The following is a 19565-nucleotide window of genomic DNA, read 5'->3' as shown; positions in this document are numbered from 1 at the left end:
TTCACAGTAAAGCTAATGACATGCTGATTTTACGCACATCACAAACACACACACACAACATGACAATATAGTTTTTGCTGCATTAGAGCTGTATTTGTGTAAGACCTTTGAACTAGCATAAGGTTTGCGACCTTTAATACAACATGGAAAACGGTACAGATCCCGTCCAGCCAATGTGTGTGAAAAATAAAATCATTAAGGGATTTTTCCTTCTGGTAATTTATTCAGGTGAATATATTTTCCACTCCATCTTCACCAGGCACTTCATCCTAGTTCGGGTCATGGAGAGAGCCCAGGTCAGGTCCAGTCCGGTCAGGAATGCTTTGTACAAGTGGGCCTGCTTCAGTATTTTTAAAGTATTTTAACAGAATAATAAGCCTAATAAAAGTCTTTGTCAGGAAAAAAGGTAAGTTATAGCTTGAAACAAGTATATACAAAGCTTAAATAAAAATAAAAGATAGAATTTGAATAAATACAAATATCTTGAAATCAAAAACCAATCTGCCCGGGTTGTTTTTGCAATATATTAACCATGATCAAACTATAATAATATAAAAAATTCAATAATACCTTATAAATAGTATGATGTCATCACCAAATTAGACAAGGTCATACAGTATTAACACACACCGCCCTCTCTCTTGCTCACACACACACACACCAGGACTGCTCAGTAAATGAGCTTCTCATCTTCATGGGCATTGTGTACTGACCCGGAGCCAGACCCAAATCCTTTGTCTGCCTCGCCCTTACGAAAACAAATATATGCCAATATATTGAAAATTACAATGCAATATATTAAATAATAAATACATGAATATGTAGGAAACTATTGTTTATATATTTATTAATATTTTGCAATATATGAATGGACCATGTATGGATATATATATATTGCAATGCAGAAAAAAACATTATATTAATACTTATAATTGTTTTTTTAAAACATTATTAAAACTTATTTATTAAATATTGCATTTATTAAAATTAAACTGGCAAATGGCAAACTTACTTTAAATTTTGAACAAATGTCATTTGTCATCACTAAAAAAGAACTAAAATACAACATATGGATTTTTTTTTTTAATCGAAAAGTGAAGTAACGAGATAATGTTTGTGTCCAGTGACTGAATGTTTAACATTTTCTCATGGCCAACCCAATAAAGCCTACAGTACATGTAGATTGTAATAAAGACATAATTTCCCACACATTTTCTAAGCCTGCAAATGTTTAAGTGGACAGTGTGTTAGAGAAATGTTCAGGACATCTCCAGGCCTCGGTGTCAAGTCACCGCTTTACCAAGCATCATTCATCCAGACCTTTAGGGGGCGGTAGCACACCGCCTGCCGCGTGTTTAGGTAACTAACACTAGTGAGGTTAAATTATTATTTTTTTTTTTTGTAAATCTTTGTTTTTAATGGTAAAAATCAGTTAGCTGGTCAAAGTATTACTATTAGGCTGGTCCTAAGTTAATCAGTGTGGTTTGACATATTAAGTTACTTTTTACCTTTTTCTTTAATAGTAAGTTGATGTTGATGATCAGTTTTTGCAAACCAGTAGTTTTATTATGGAGTGTTCAGTCTTTAACAGTAGTTACCAGAACATGTAACTTCACAGACATCAGTTAATTGTATTCTATAAATAAGGATATGTTTGTTAGTGGAATGGTTATCTTGGTAATTATATACACTTTGCTTTACCTGAGTCCTTTTCAGAAGCATTCAAGGAGAACAAGAATTTAAACAAAGAAACTGCAGGAGAATGTTCCAGAGTCTCCATCAGCACCACATCATCAGTCAGGTAGTGATGAACGATTCGTTCTTTTTGAGCGAATCTTTAACAAGACTCAGAAGAACAATTAGTCTCATAGAGTGATTTGTTCAATTTCTACTGGGCGCGAATGCGCAAATCATCGCAAAACCTCCGTAGGTTATGTACAGGAAACAGAATTGAGCGATTCTTTCCTAAGACGAAAAGACGCTATGCAGTGCAGTACACAGAAAACAGAACTGAACGGTTCTCAACGAGTCTTCAAGTCCCGAGTCGTTCCTACTTTTTTTACCTGACTCCCATAGATGCTATTCAGTGCAATAGATTCAAATGAACGAACGACTCAGACTGGAAGATATAAGAGGTGAGCTGCTCATTCTGTTTATTTTAAAATGTACTTAGCTGCATTGTAATATTTTAATTACTGGAACTATAGCCAAGATTTGTGTATGTAGCAACATTTTATTTTATTTCTTATCAAAAGAACAAAATGAACTAAATGACACAAAACAAGATTTGTTAATTTTGATAAACGAGAATCAAAGAACCGGGTAACTAAAATGATTCTAACTTCCCATCATTAGTAAGCACCAGCTGACGAGCAAGCTCAAGCCCACATTTCAACCTTCAGATAGCTACTAGGGAATGGTGTAGCTAAATTGTGTTTGGGTAAATCCCAAATGTTTTAATACATTTTTTTGTTCCATTAGATACTAAGCAGCTTCAGAAATTGCAGACTTTAAACAAACTTGGACCAAGAGAAAACTCATGTAGCTGGTGAGAAATAAACTTTTCCAGCCCTGTTCCTGTATCCCTTCCATACAGCAAGCAACCAATTTTCCCTTAAAAAAATGTATGTCCTTTTTGACAGATTTTTTTTACAGGAAGATTGTCACAATGCTGTGGCCTCAGGTTATCCGTATCAGGTGTATCCGTATCATTTAGTGTCTTGATTTGCTAGATTTTGCTGTTGTCTTGCTGTTTGACGTTTATTGTGTAAATTGTGTGTGTATATTGTAGTTTGCACTTTTATGTTTATTTCATTTATGTATTTATTTTTACGCATGGGCTGGATTTACAAATTAGTGGTAATAGGAAACTAATATTTTTTAATTTGAATAACCTGCTGGTTTTAATGTTGTGGTGGACAGAGGTCAGTATGGACACTGACTGGTCTCAGGTGGTGTTTGTTTTGTCTCATCACTGTATGCTGTTAATTAAGGATTTTTGATATGTTTAATAAAACTATAATATTTCTCATGTGTGTCTTATGTTTCATACATAAGTAAATGAGCCATAAGCATATTATAAAGAAAGACATATATTTAATCAAATTTAAATATATTTCTCAATATATGAAAAGCAGCAATTCCTTGTGTATATTTCAATATATTGTAATATATTAATACAATATATTATTCTGGATATTGTAAATATATTTATATCAGAACACTAAATCATTTAATATATTGACAGTTAATATATAGAGAAATATATTTTCTTTCCGTAAGGGCGAGGAGGAAAAGAAATGTGTGCATTTGTTTTCCAATCCAGACGGATCAGAACAAAAGCGGGACAATGTCTGAACAGGCCCCCTAAAACATTGAAAACATGGGGGACTTAAAAATCACACACACACACACACACACACAGTTACAGAGAAGAAAAAGGGCCAAATGTGGGTCAGTGCACAAGATGAAGATCAATATAACTATTTGTGGCATCTGAGATCCAAAGAAAAGCAACATGTCCACACTTAAAACATTAGCATGTTTATTGATGTTGTACTGCATTAAAGGTGTTTTTTTCCTCTAAAAGCAGGGAAGGAAAAAAAAAAAAAGAACACTTACTAGTAAAGCACTTCATTTGCTTCATGTCTTTCATAGCGCACGGTTTCACACATCATCCTGCAAAGAGAGAGAGAGAGAGAGAGAAAGGCTGTGAAAACTAATGTAGTTTGGCAGATGGAGCCACAGTGTCTTTTCCTTTTCTTTCTTTCTTTCTTTCTTTCATCCAAATCCATGTCTTCTTATTACAAACAAAAACAGAGCTTGTTTTAAAAAGGATTGAGGAAATGTGTTTTAAACAGAAAGAGCATTTTTTGCATATGGGATTTGTTTTGAACCCTTTTTTTTTTAACTCGTGTGGCATATTTCCAGGAAAATAATAAATATAAATCATGCAACACTGAGTCAAACTGAAAAAAAAAACTGTCATAGCATTGCATGTGCTGCACAAACAACAGACATTGCTATTTTTTTTCAAGAACTTAATGTTTACTTCATGTCCAAGTTGAACGTAATTTGCACTTCGTTATATTTCACTTTCATCGTTGCGTGTTGCGGTAGCGGCACACTGAAACGCAATTGCTTTTTTATAACATTCTTATAAAAAAAAAAATCTTTTTTTTTCTGTCTGAATTTTTTTTCCAACAGTTTACTGTAAAACTCATAAAATAGGAGTTTTTTCATAAAGAGTGCCATCACCACGAAGGCTCGCTGAGGTAAACCCCATCACTCACCTCCCCCACTCCACTACAACCCACCCGCACTTCAAACATCACACACCTTTAAGAAAACAAAATAACGCTTTCTGCATGACTATTTGGACTCTCACGCCACCGCAGAACAGCGCAACCTATTCCTAAACACTAGGAATAAAGTCAGAAACCACACTCTGTCTGCTGCTGTTGAAATTTTAACGTGGGTTCCTGTGACGGGCATTCCTGAGGACGCCCGGAGACCACTGAGGGGCCATGCAGACCTCAGGGTTTGGAATGTTCTGGAACACCCAAGTCATGCGGTTTAGCGGTGTTGTTGTTCCTGAAGCTAATCCTGTCTGAGGACATACAATGACCTGAGAAACCTTTCAGAGAGATTGAGACTCTTGGAGGGACAGGACGGGTTCTACATGTTTTTTTGTCCCTCCCACTCAATGTTTACGATATTTGAAAAAGATTTCATATAAAACAAGTTGTTTCTGAGGCCAAACTTCCCTAGTGAATTCAACTATGAGGTCCATAGAAAGTTGGGTTTTGGTTGACGCTAACTGTAATTGTGGTGTATTTGTAGCAGTAAATAGCCTGTTACTTGCGAATTACCACCATATCTGAGGTAAATATTGATATTTTTAGTAAGTTTGTTCTGTTTGCTTTGTCACTTTACCTTTAAAATGGCTTGAGAAATGCCCTACCAGCTACATGCTAGGCGAATTGTTAGCCTCACCCTGTTAGCCTTGTCTTCAGGTACAAAAAAAATAAAATAAGTCACAATTTAAAGTTTATGTTTCTGTAGAAACATACTTTTCTTTATTCTGGTGATGAACTAGCTTTATTTGATTGCCTACGACTTTTTTTTAGCAATCATTATGATTTAAGATGTTGGCCACACTGGTAATTTATTGGAATTTATTTAACCCTCAAACATTGTACTAACATGCATCAATATGTTTAAGGCTTTTATTTTATAAAAACTGTATTTACCTTATACCTAGCAAATATAACAGTTTGGGCCCACTGGGGGCCTCATAGGGGCACCAAAGAGCAAAACAGCTGTGGGCATTACATGGGTTAACCTACAGGAGGGCCCCTGTGGGTTTGCGATGGGCAAGCCCACAATTGGGCTCACCCACAGAAAACCCACAAAGGGGCCTAATAGGGCAAAACAGCTGTGGGCCCTGCATAGGCTGCCCCATATGGGGTCTGAGAAAGATAAGCGGGTATGTCCAGCCCACATTGCTCCACAATAAACCCAAATTTACCCAAAGTGGTCCTGTATGAGCATGTCTGCCGGGTACCAATACCAGTGTAAAACACATCTTCACGGAAGTGTCAACCATAACACTGAAATAATGCGCATGGGAGTGCTTAGAAACCAATTTGAGACAAGATTTAATCTGTATGAGATTGTTATAGATTAAAATGACACATTCGAAGCACTTAAAAATCTCAAAATGTTCTACAAAACAACTGACAGCATAACTGCTATTTTATCCAACAGCAAAATACACTGACTGACACTAGGGGGCGCCAAAAACACCTTAGCCAGGTCAAGTGTTTTTTTTGTGATGATTAATCAATAAATAATATAAAGCCTATTTAATTAAACAACTAAATGATTGATCTTGTATATTTCTGTTTACTTCTTATCAGTAAATCTCTACAAATAATCTATGCATTTGTTCAGTTTCTGTCACTGGATTTTCTTTCTTATTATTTTGCATGCATCTTAGCTTGTGACTGACTGTGAGTTGCCTGTACATTCTGACTCTGATATATAAATATTAGCATTCATATATTCATCCCACTCCGCAACTCTACCAAATCCATCCGCCCACACGCTCACTTTTACCTTAGCTGATGTTCTCTGAGATTGGACAGCGCCTCCATACCGTGCAAATAGGAATATACAATCTCCAAATCCTGCAGAGGAAACAGAAAGAGAATAGAGATAAGGATTTCTCGCACAAATCTTACACACACAAACACATTGCAGGTTAAGAGCTGAAGTCGGTACACTCGTGTTATAAGTGGGAGTGATTAAATGAAATTGGAGGACTGTTCAAATACAGAAACAAGCAGCGTTTAGGCAACACAAAATTATATTAAAAAGTCAATTAAAAAATACTGACCCTGCAAAATCTAGTAGACAATCAGTAAACAAAATTGATTCCCTATTTTACATTTAATATTAAATGTTATATGTTCTTTATATACCTGGGTTGATTTACAAAATTTGTTGTGTTTAAAAAAAATTTTTTAATATTTTAAAGTGTTCTTTTTTATATATATGGAATAAAACAGCAATTTTCTTTACTTGTGTTACTAATCTATCAAACTTCACAAACAAAACGCCTACTTTGTCCACTTCATTTGAGCTTGAGGGGATGTAAACTTTCACACGCAACTGTAAATGTAAAACAGTGCACACACAAAACATACGCCGAACGGCAGGCTGTCACTCAAAAAAACAAACCCAAAAAAAAAAAAAAAAAAATCAGAAACGCCCTGAATTTAAATTGGAATTTTATCAGACCTCTGGGACCGGGCGTCTTAAATGATTACATTCATTTCTTCTGAAAAAATTATAGAATGTAAAATAAAAACACATCTGATCTAAAGAGGAGGTAAATCCTCCACGTGCGCAAACACTGACTTGGGGAAATAAGCAGCGCCTCAATGAGACGTGTCACTGAGCATGAGTGGGTGTGTGTGTGTGTGTGTGTGTGTAAGTGAATGTGCGTGGCAGCACACAGTGCGCCCTGTCCTTTCCCTACAGCCACACCGTTCTCCAGCACTGGGCCACCTTTGTGCTCACAAAGGCATGCTGGGACGGCGGAGGGACAAAAGAGGCTCTGTCCTCAGACACAGACTCAATTTAGCCTGCTCTCAGAAAGCTGATATTACAACGCACAAAAGGTACTTCACTTACTTACACACACACACACACACACACACACACAAAGAGATTACTAAACCATAGTGTCTAGATATTTTGACATGCGCCAATGCGAAGCCCACTGAAATAGCACTTTCTAGTAGTAATATTTGGATTTGGACATTTGGAGTTAGGTTCATATTAAATTACCATGACCCTGTGCTATTTCACAACATATCAACTAAATTTAAAAATCTAATAAGATTATGTTGCACAGAAATTGCAAATTATGTTGCACAGAAATAAAAAATGTCAGGTGTACCGGTTAAGACTTGGGATTATAAACTGCATATTTATTTCATTTTATTGCGAACCAGTAAGGGGACACACGAGAAGCGTCTCAGGCTGTGTCTCCACCTGGTGTTAGTTAAACAAACTGCAGTAGTTTTTTCAATGCTTGAATCTCTTAAAATGAAATATATAAAATGTAAAAAGGAGTAATAAAAGCCTTCCCTTCTTGTTTTGTACAAAGCCCTGACACTGGAGACTCCTTCCATAAATGCTAAATGATTACCACCTGACACATCAACCTTTAGACACTTTTAAATCATTTTAGATGCTGCCACAGACATCCTTTTGATTCAGTTGTTACTATAGAAACAATACTGAATCAGTATTAAGTGAATTGAAAAAAAAAGTTTGCCATAAAACTGAAACTACTGTATATTTTATTGAAAGATAATCAACAACCTACTGACTAATCGGATTTGGGAATTTACTATTAAACATTATAAATCAAAAGTTTTAAGAATTTTGGCCATTTTTTAAAAACTTAATACACAACAAAGAAAGCGTAACAAATCCCAGTTTGGCCACTAGATGGCAGTCAGGCCCAGAGTTTGCTTTTTGCCAATGCTGCTGTTGGCTACAATATGAATAAAAAGGCTATAAGAGACATTAAATAAGCTTTTTGTTCCTCTAAATACGACATTTTTAAATTTAACATGTAAGGAATGTATGGAATCCTGTTTGTTTAGTTCTGACATCCATCACTGATGTTCCATCTCCTCCTCCCTCGCATTCCCTCTCAGGTTATTAACAAGAAGAAAATAAGACTTCAGCTCTTATAACACCATTGCTTATCATTTGTGTTCTCCATGAAATGTGCAGGTTTTCAGATCTGAAACGACACCGATGATGTATGTGTTTGCTCTGTGAGCTCAGAAAGTGGCTGATGTAACCGGTGCAGCGTCGGGTCATGAGATCAAGCGATTATGCAAAAGACTGAATGACCTGGGCTGTAATTATGAGCCGAGTGATACTCGAGAGCACAAATCTCCAAAGAAAGACACATCCATGTGCAGCATGCCCATTTACACACACACACAAAATCAAGATTTAACAATCACTATATTACTGTAGTGCGCCTTTGCCAAACCTGTCAATCATATCTCTTTCTCTATCTCACTCTATCACTGTGGGAGGAGTTTTCAGCATAATACACACAATTCAAGACACGCTCTTACTGATCATGTTACAAAGAACACGAGCCTGGAACTTACGATAGCTTGCATAAGTATTTACCCCCACCCTCCATTGAACTTTTTTACACTTTGTCATGTTACAACCTGAAACCTGAAATTGAGGATTATATAATCAGGCTTTTCTCACTAATCCCATGTTAACCTGCTGTTGATGGCCTCCTTCAGTTCCTCCAGGCCACAGCTGTGCCTGTGTATTTTTAAAATATTGGATTTACTCATGCTCTTTGGGATTCTTTTTCATTTACACTGAAACTACAATTAATACAGGTTGTTAGAAACACTTATCGATTTTAACTTGATCAGTCTTGACGGCTCTTGGGTGTTCCTGACAAGTGTTTGTTTAGGTCTGTCCTCTAACACACTGGTTCTTCCAGGAACAGGTGTATTTACACTGACATCACATGACACTTTATTTACACACAGGGTCACTTCCATTTAATTAATTCTGTCTCTTCTCGTGAAGACCGGTTGCAGCAGAGGGGAATGTTTTTTTGGGGGGGTGGGGATACTTGTGAATACTTGTGGAATCATCTTGTTTAGGTCTATTTCGGTACTTTCAATTTTGCGAGGCATTTTGAGCAGATTTATGACACGTAATCCCAATCAAGTCTCATTTCAGTTTCAGGTTGTAATATTCCAAAATGTGAGGGGGAAAAAGTAAAGGGGGTGAATATTTATGCACAGCGTTAATACACCTCAGTATTATTTTTTTAGGTCACGCTGATCTCTTTTCTTTTCTATGTCTCATGTTCAAAGACTCCTTATCGATGTCCCCTGGGACAACACGCACTCTGTGCACTGTGATTGGCCAAAAACTAAGCTAAGCCCTTTCTTAAGTAGCCACACCTAATTGGCCCTGTTCCTCCCCCCTCAAGGCCCGGGTGCGGTTACCGTGGTAACAAGACAAGTGGCAAGGCCCTTAGAGAGCAAACATAGACGGGGATGATGAAAACCCCCACGGACAAGAGCAACACTTACTTCAACAGCTGTCAGGGAGCTTCCAAAACACGCGTTTACTATCATGTTTCATTTTTTATGTCAGATTTGTAGTTTAAACATGATACTAAACGTGCGATAGAAGAAAAGAGATCAGCATGTATTAATGCTGTGCATAAGTTTTCACCCCCTTGACTTTTTTCATTACGATATCATTTTCGTTGATGTTTCATGAGATGATTGCCATAGTTACCACGGTACATCAAGCCACGCTAGGTAACCTTAGGGCGTTCCACTTTTGATTGGACCTTAAATACATCATTCATCCTGAAGAACTGAAAGGGCAGAAATGAAGACCCTAAGGTTAATAAACATGGCTCGAGGTATCCTGGTAACCATGGCAACCATCTCATTAAACATCAACAAAAATAATATTGTGAGGGGATGAACAAGCAGGTGTACTGCTTAAAATTCACAGGAGACATGCTTAAAGCTTCCTGAAGATCTGCAGTGTAGATAACCACATGATACTAAAAAAATAAGCAAGTACTTGCATGATCATGAGGGGATCTCATAAGAATTATTCATTTTGATGGTTAAAATTTTTTTTTATTATTAAAATCTACCACCACCATATACCAAAATCGAAGTAAAATAAAAATAAAATAAAATTGAACCATAGTTATGAACCTGTGCGCTATATTTCACTATTAAAACACTTCTAAATCATTATGCTAACCGCAGCGCTAGCCCTGAGAATTGTGCCTCAGCAGGGTTAAGGAGGGTTTTTTTGTGTCCAGAGCTGTGCTGTATCTCTGCTTAGCGCTGACAGCTTTCCTCATTAGAGCCATTTATCTCCTCACCACATGGCTAATTCTGCTAAGCTAACAGCCCTCATCTGCCAGCCAGACGACTACAGTTGCTGCACTTAGCCGTCAAGTTAAAGCTAAATCGAGTGTTTCAGAATAAACATTAAACGGTTTTATTCTCTCTGGTAAATTCAGTCTTTTAAAAAAAAAATCTGGCTTTAGTTAGTTTATTATATGACAGTTAAAATAGCTAAAAAGATCAAGAACTAAGAATAAGAATGAAAGACAAAAAGAAATGTTTCTGGATTGCAAAAAAGAAATGCAGTGTTTCTCTCACACACACACACAACAAAAAACAGATTTACTTGTTAGATGTTTTCTTATTTTTAAAATAAATGTGTGGAGAATAACTGGTAAATTGATAAACTGGGGTGGATGAATGCTAAGAGGATAAATGCTAACATACATTCGTATGGATGGGAATCACAAGTCACCTCCTGATACAATATTATAAATTATATATTATATATATATTATTCCATAAGTATCATGATTTTATAAATATTCCAATTCAATATTAAATTTTAAAATATAAAAAAGTTCAATGATTATTTAAAATGTATCCGGTTCCTTATAATTTTTTTCCTCACTTAAAAACCATTACTAAGACTACTCCCGGGTAGAATACGTTTATAAGTGTGATAACTCATTTAAAAGTGTGCGTCATTAATAAAATACATATGCAATGAAAAATAACCATATTCTGCATCTTACTTTATCTGTGTTCTAAAAAAATTCATACACAGTATGATCCGAAATGAAATGCTTATATGGCCGCTGATCTAAAAAAAAAAAAAAAAAAAAAAAAGGAAAATTTTTATTCTAAAGTTTTCAATGAATGGAACTTGCAAGACTGTTTTAAAAAGATATTTAAAAAAATTTTTTTTAAATAATTTTTTTTTGCCACACAAAAGAATCTCGATACATATCTGAATCGATTTTTATCCCCATCTGTATTAGATTCACTGGGTTTTTACCATAGAAAATACAGATATATTTAGTTGTACTTGTGTCTATGTCAAAATAAGAAAATACACAGTTTGATTTTTGTGTTTTATTTCTTAAGAAAGAAAGAAACAAACAAAAAAAAATGAATCTTTAATGTAAAGTGAATGTCCCAATATCTAACCTACGAAACTCTACAACATTTTAAAACCACACGTGTGCGCAGAAGTGCTGTCATGTTCAGGTGCCACGTTATAACTGACGAATTGCTCTTGTTACTACTGTTATTCTTTAAAAGATTCACGTTGCTCATATTACAAACTCAGTTTTTTTTTTTTTCTCACCTATCTCACACGTACGTCACTGATGTCAGGTCTGTGCTTAAAGAGACAGATCCCTATTATACAGTATATATACTATAGTCAGACCATATTGATAAACAAATAATATTGAAATGCTTGTATTGTGTCACTTTCAAAATTTTAGTACCACAATACTTTTTTTGTATTAGTATACTGCACAATAAAAATTGGATTCTCTCTAAATTTAATAGTTGTTAAGTTGTTTAGGAGAAGTTGTTAAACTCTGTTCTTTTACAAAAATTTGGCTTTAACTATTACCAAATTGTCGCACATTTTTCCCAGACAAAAAAACGATTCACACAGTTGAACGCAGAAGAGATCCAAACTTACCAAAAAAAAAAAAAATAGAATACAATGCAGCACTTTTTAATTAAACCCCAGAGATCCGTCAGCTTGATAAATAGACTCCCGCTCAGCTGAGAATAGGAATCCACCCGGGAAAGGGTGCGAACGCTATCCCCACAGCACTAAAATGCTTTTCTTATTAACTCAGAGATATGGCAGTGTTCTTTGTAAGCCATCCAGATTTCAGACGGTGGGGGAAAATGAGGGCGGAGCCACAATAATGTGAAGTGTATGGCGCGATCAGTACAGTCTGGACACCTGTTACACCATGTGCCAAGCTTAACGCCAGTCGCCCGCTTGCTCTGGCATCCAGAAACGCGTCCTGTGGGCCATCTGTAGGTGTGAGTGAGTTGTATATCGGCCTGTCCTTGAACCTAGATCGAGAGCCACTGCGCACTTTGCCTTTAGGGTATTTTTAGTCGTTGTCAGGCAAGTAACAGCAGGTGGAGTCTGTGCGTATAAAAGCAATGTCAGCACTCTGAGCAACTCTGAATATGCACACAGAGGACAGCAGTTAGAGCACGACGCTGTCCAGTTCTTGACACCGATTGGTCAAGATGATGTGATATGTAACAGGAAACATGACCGCTCTACAATAATAGATATAACCACAAGCTTGTTTAAAATATGGTGTTTTAATCTTTAATTAAATAAGATTATTTACTGTTTGCTAATTTTTTTATATGAGAGAAAAGAAACACTTTGGAGCATGTCAACATGTGAAAATAATCAACAATGAGGTGTTAACAATTACCTATATGCACAAAATAACAAAACGGTTTTAAAGACTGTTAATAGACTACATATTGATTACATTTTATTGCAAAATGTGCAAAAAGACTCAAAAATTACTCATTTGCACAAAACTATAAGTTTGGTCAAGGCTTAATTTATGCGTTCATGTCGTCAGTTGTCAATTCTACTACAGTTTAAAAAGTGTTTAGTGCTATGTTATTCTTTTCTTTACACAACCTGGTACTGTCCACTTGCGTATTTCTTTTTAGCTCTGTTTTAGCCATGTTTCTTTTCAAATAATATAATGCGCCCTAGTCTCGTGACTAAGCACACCTTCCAGGAAACTTTTCGCAAAAATTTGCAAGTTGCATTCATTTAAAGAGGCCTCGTGTTTTACAAATCGCTTTAGCTAAATAAATATTTTAATCTTTGTTTAAACATTCAGCTGTAACAATACAGATAGATTTACTGTGATTCTTTGCAATGAATTATAAGCTGAATATATGCTTATTTACACCAAATATTACAGAAACACCATGAGCAAAAAAAAAAATACATAAAAACTAAATGAAGGCTCAGAAAAGATGAAAGTTTTCAGTTTGGCTTTAAAAGAGCCAAGATTGACAAGAAAGATTTCTATAGCCAAATCAAACAAAAATATTATCATCATTATTATTATTATTATTATTATAGTATAGAACAAAAACCAGAGTTTAACAAGAGAAATAATTAATAAAAATTCTAATTCAAGTCATCAAACACAACCATATGCAGTAAAATGCTTAATATGACGGCCAGTGAGCAGAAAATAAAATGACACTAAAATAGAATTTACATTAAAGTAATATTTATACTAGAAGATAAAGTTTACAAGGGGAAAAATACAATAAGTATAACATGCAGGGGCAGCATACAAACAGCATACAAATGCCCTGATTTTTGTACCTGAAGAACTGAAATTTGAAAATAATTTGCCTGGTCAAACGAATAATTTTCGGCACACGAGTGACAAAACCGACCTGTTAAAGGAGCCACTTTAAGTTTCGTTTTTAAATCAGCTGGTGCCCAGAGAAATCATAAATTAAGGTTTTTAAAGTTAGGTTTAATGTCTATTTAAATATATAGTTAGGTTTAATGTCTATGTAATATTTTACTTCATTTACATGTTTTTTTCTAACTGTTTGGATTGTTTTTGTGTGCAAAAAATATCATTACAGTGTTGAAATTGGCAATATTGGTAATATTTTTGGGTGGCTGGAACAGATTATCTGCATTAACTCATTATTTCCCATAGGACAATAGGTTTTTCAATATGAAATTCTGCCTTAAGAATTCATAGAATAACTATGTAGAATGTAGAAATGACGTATGAAGCATGTTTTAGATTATTTGTGCACACCCACCAACACACACGCGTTCTCATCCTCCCCATCATATACCATTTAATTCATAAGGGAGTGTTGTGAACCTGCTGGCCTCGTCAGTCTCTCAGCAGAAGTTAATCAGCAGGGAGACCAAAACACAGCAGCTTTTTACTTCAAATTAGAAAAGCTCGAGTTATTCTGCTAGAGGAGGATTTTCTATCTTTCTTTTCTTCCCCCAGAGCACCACACAGCCAAACCTCCTGATACATGGGCTGATGAAAAAAAAGAAAAAAACCTGTTAATTAAAACAGAGCAAAACTCATCCGGCCTCCACTGTCTCTTCGTCTTTTAATTAGAGCCGAGACAGAGGCACCCAATCAGGCATCTGGTGCAAGCAAAGGATTTCAGAACTGGCATATGTTGTTAGTTTACGACGCTTCCACAACTAATGATGCCAGTTACAGATAGTTAGTGATTACACAGCAGACAAGGATCACTGGTGGAGGATCGGTAAGACTGGCAACACCTAACAGCCGGGCGTCGCTTTTCACACGGCGCTGCACAGAAGTCTGAGTGCTGCCAGAAGCTGCATTATTCATGACTTTAACGGGTGTAAATAATTGACAGAGATGCTCCACTTTGTCAGCATCAAGGCAAATCACGTGACCATCTTTCCTGCAGTTTCCCTGCATGAAAGAATCCAGGATTACCCTTATCATGCATGATCTGTTACGTGTCAGGTACCTATCCTAAACACCGACTGCAAAAGTAGAAGTACAAGTGACGCGGATTTAAAAAAAAGTCAAACACTATTTTAACATTTACGAATAGTTAAAACTGCATTAAAATCTGTGTTTTGCTTTTTGAGTGAACTAGTTAGCATGAAGCTCAATATATATGTATTAATAATGGAAAGTGACCTAAATAAAACAAGGGTGCCAATACTTTTAGGAAATTAAGAGAGCAAAAAATCTCAAAAGGCATTTTATCAGGCATGTCTGTGACATTTAGCCACAGTTCTATTTACATAGAATCCTACATACAGAGATTTGGCCAGTTGGATGTAAGGAATGTTAAAATCAGAGCTTTTCTGAAATTGATACATTTCTGTTAAGAATATATCCTAGTCAAAAATTCAATAAATGCTAAAGTTTGTTTTGCATAATATTTTTGCATAATATAGCTCATACTGTATCCATTAGAATGTTCATCATTATCATCATCATCATCCTGGTTCTTTATTGGTATTTATTCGGCTGCAATCCGCAATAATTTGCAACCCTAATCTATGGGAAAGCATTAGGGCCAAGATGAAAAATTTAGTTCAGAGTTTGTTTCCCCCAAATCTCTGGAAAAAATCCAAGAAAAAAAGTCAGAATTCTGAGATTAAAGTCAGCATTCATAAAAGAAAGCCACGAAAAGTTCTAAAAAAAAGTTAAAATTCTGAGAGGAAAAATTTCAGTCAGTATTCTGACAAATAAAAAAGTCAGACATCTGAAAAAAAAAAAAAAAAGTCAGAACTTTGAAAGAAAGTCAGAACTCGGGTTCAAGTCAACATTTTGACTCAGAAATCTAAGTAAAAAAAAATTTGAACTCATTTTTTTCATGGTAACCCTAACTACTATATCAGCAATTTATCACAAAAATGTTATACTTCCATGGTCTCTCCTAAAGCCCCAGCCTTCAGCACACCCCCTAAAAAACATTTTCCTGTGACTGGGTCAAGATGCTGAGCTTTCTAAAGCATTATTTACAGATCCTTCCTTGCTCTGACTGTTTGGACGTTGGTGGTCCACATCATTTATTTAAACCAGTTGGTGTGCCACAGAGATGGGAATTTCTCTTCTGAACAAAAATTTTATTTCCAAATTGTACGAAATGTGTTCTGAATCAGAAACAGCTCACCACATCTTTAACCCCATTCAGACTCTGCCCAAAATAAGACAGCTCTCTCCAAGAAGGAAAACACAAATGTGGCCTATCCCTAGAGCTTAACAGAGCTAGAGAACATGCTAGGCTCTATGGTTGATTATCATATCATTAATACATTTTTGAGTATTCAAAAAAAACACTAGTTCGAACATAACAGTAAGAAATATTTATAAAATCTTTAAACCTTTAAACAACACAGCCTCTTTGAACCTCGAGAAACAGAGCAGTGAAGCCAAGAGAATGACGGAGAACATCTCATTAAGGCTCCTAGCAGATGCGAGCACTGGCGTCATCGCATAGCACAATACACACTTGTGTTAAATAATTCAGCGCAAGGAGGCGGCAGGCTGCAGAGTCCAAGACGACGGAGAAGAAGTGCACGGGATCTTCTGCAATCGATGCGCTGCAAAACCACCGGTTCTGTTTCCTATTTTCATCTCTTATTCATCAATAAATATCTGAATTGTGGGTTTTGATGTTTACGTTTGAGAACCTAAGTTTTAAAGGTGCACGGATGGACTGTAACAACCGGAGACGCGAACAACAAGCTGAGTTTACATCCTCATTTGAAGAAGTGCCAATCAAGCGGTTTTAAACTGCACTGTATCCTGAAAACAACTCATTTCAGATTACCAATCAGAGGTTCAACAAAAGGATTTGGCATCCTGCACTAGTGTGATTTTCATGTTAAAAACAACCAAGTCTTGACAGTCCTAACTGCCAAGCATTTCACACAATCAGACAGGTTTCATACTTCTGATAAACAATTTCAGTTTACCTTATCACAATATTACAAGTGACATTTTTGTACAATAAGGGCTTTATGCCTTCAAATTTATACGTCCTTATGATGCCGTATGAATGTGACATTCTTAAGCTGTTTCTGTGACCTAGATATTAAGAATGGGAATGAGGAGGGGTGGTGAAAACCTTTGTTAATTTGTTTAAAAGGTAAATACTACCACATAAACCCTTTCTTTTTTTGCTGAAACAAATATATTCTATCTGTACTTCTTCGCTCCATGTAAGGGAGGTGGCCTCATGAGTTTCTGGGAAGAAACCTTCCGGTCCATTTCTGATTTTGTCTGTCTCTGAAAGAACACCTCTCATACCAGTCTTTACTTTCACTCACTGGGTCTCTGGCTGAGAACGGGGTTCTGATTGACTCGCATTTCATACATTGTAAAGCATCTAATCAATCACAGATAAGACTGGATTATTGTAACCAATCAACGCAGAAGGTGGGATTTATCAAAAAAGATGGGAGGCCTAACCTAACCTCAACGTTTGAGTAAAAAAAAATACTCCTTTTCTGTTATATTTCATGCAAATTAAACACTTTACAGCGAGCAAAACTACTTTGAACATGTCAGAAAAGGTATTATATTCTGATTAAATGCTTTAAGCAGGTAAACACGCACAGCTTATCTGATCAGTATCCATGCAAACAAGTTAAGTTGGAATCTCTCTAAAAAAAAAAAATTGTCCATGTGAACGTAGCTATTTTGTAAATGCACTGACGTACTTCACTGTATGCTAACTAATAATAAATGACAACAAAAATTCGTACAAAAAATTTTTAACAACTGACCTGCTTTTCTTGAATAATGAATACAGCAAAGAATCACACTTAAAGTGATATAAAAAGCAATTTAGAAAAAATAGATTGCAAATAAGATGTATGATATATATTTCAAAAGTAATCTATAATAATTTTTAAAAAGCCAAAGTAAAGGCAGGGTGGATTGATTATGTATAATCCTTTTTTCTATACAACCCAAAATATCAATTTAAAATTTTTATAATATTTTATTGTATGAAATTTTAATAGTGATCCTTGCTTTCAAGTCATGTTTCAGTAAACAAGAACATCTGATTTAGCATCACCTTCTGTCTATTATTCCTTTTTCTGTCAACCTATTTCACGTCCTTACACGAAGAAGTGAACACACCGGGAAGAGAAGCAAGAACAAGCCAAAAACAATGCCTTCGAAAAAAAGCAGCATAAAGGAAGCGTAATTTGAGAAATGCGACGCACCAATCGGCTTGGAATGAGAACACTCAAAAATGCTGCCTCTCCAGACAGAGGTACTTTTGGATGTCCCAGTTTTTCACAGCGCATACAATAAGAGTATTGTGTGTGCCGAACATGGGAATGTACAGGACAACAGGAACGAGCAGATCTGACTTGGTTGTGTATTTGCTATCTCTCCTGCGTGTTTATTTATAGGCTTGTGTTTGACTAACGCTACTGACATTCCAGCTAAAGGTGAGATCCTTTCCCGGGTCCTGAACCACAAGCAATTTCTGCTTCGTGTGGAAGAAAACATTTGAAGAACGACAAGCTTTCCACCGCATCACGGCACTCGCAGCTGGGAACCGAGCCAAGTCACTCGGGCAGATAACATTTGCTCTTTCTGTTTCACACAAAGTAAACCAAAACTCATGCAACATCAACACAGTCTTACATAACACACCAAACAAAATAGAGCCATTTTTAAGTATTAAAAGAGAAAAAGGAGAAAAAATAAAATAAAAATAAAATAAAAAACAGCCCCATATGCAACCAGGGGAAAACAGAAATGAGCTTACAGACTAGCATGCTAGTGACCTTGGACAACCGGTTCATACAATATAATATCTAATGTGTGCAAGTTTTTTTAACCAAAAAAAAAAATTTTACTGTCTTTATGTTGCTTTCTAACCAACCTAGATACATTTAACATTTTAGTAAGCCCTCTATTTAGCTTGCTAGCAAACCTGATTAACTGTTTTGACAACAAGCTTTAGTCTATTTTTAGCTAGCTTGGGAGAAACCATGACTACTGGCTTACATCATATATTGTTAAATATTACATAGACTGCCATCATACCTGGCTAGCTGTTTTACCTATATAAGAATTGGCCTTGCCTTAGCTAGCCTGCTAGCATACCTTGACTGTTACACAGTTTTACAGAATATAACAGAATATCAGCTAGGATAACAGCTAACCTGACAGCCCAATAGTCAAAGACTACTTAGATCCAAAGCAAGCCTGGCTGTTAATCACCACATGTTTTAACTCATAAGAGCTGGTATCATTTTAGCTAGCTTGCTAGCAAACTTGATTTTTGTTTGAAGAATGTCAGCTTGCTTTCTAGCCTATCAGGCTTAGAGATTGGTAACTGAATCTTTTTAAATTTTTATATTTGTATATGTTTTTATTTGAGGTAGTATAATGTTTCTGTTCCTTTATGATCCTGCAGGTGGCGCACTAAACTATTCATGCATTGGAAGTGTAGAAGCTAATGATTTGCTAAGTTTGCCTAAAATTTTAACAAAATGTAAAAAAAAAAAAAAAAGTATATATATATATATATATATATATATATGAAATCTGGATATTT

General features: G+C 35.8%; 1 protein-coding gene across 7 annotated transcripts in view; it reads right to left on the bottom strand.

The window, feature by feature from the left end:
• rapgef2b (Rap guanine nucleotide exchange factor 2b) overlaps positions 1-19565 on the bottom strand; it is a 120764-nt gene that overhangs the window by 81186 nt on the left and 20013 nt on the right. For all 7 annotated transcript variants that reach the window (XM_053505517.1, XM_053505516.1, XM_053505523.1 and 4 more), the window contains exons 2-3: positions 6121-6191; positions 3622-3678 (exon numbers count right to left, since the gene is read on the bottom strand). In XM_053505517.1, the coding sequence (XP_053361492.1) occupies positions 3622-3678; positions 6121-6191 (128 nt within the window). The remainder of the gene's footprint in view (positions 1-3621; positions 3679-6120; positions 6192-19565) is intronic.

The sequence above is a fragment of the Clarias gariepinus genome, chromosome 10 (assembly GCF_024256425.1).
Source record: "Clarias gariepinus isolate MV-2021 ecotype Netherlands chromosome 10, CGAR_prim_01v2, whole genome shotgun sequence".
NCBI classification, from domain to species: domain Eukaryota; kingdom Metazoa; phylum Chordata; class Actinopteri; order Siluriformes; family Clariidae; genus Clarias; species Clarias gariepinus.
Note: the sequence above shows the minus strand (reverse complement) of the source record. Positions and strands in the feature narration are given on the sequence as shown.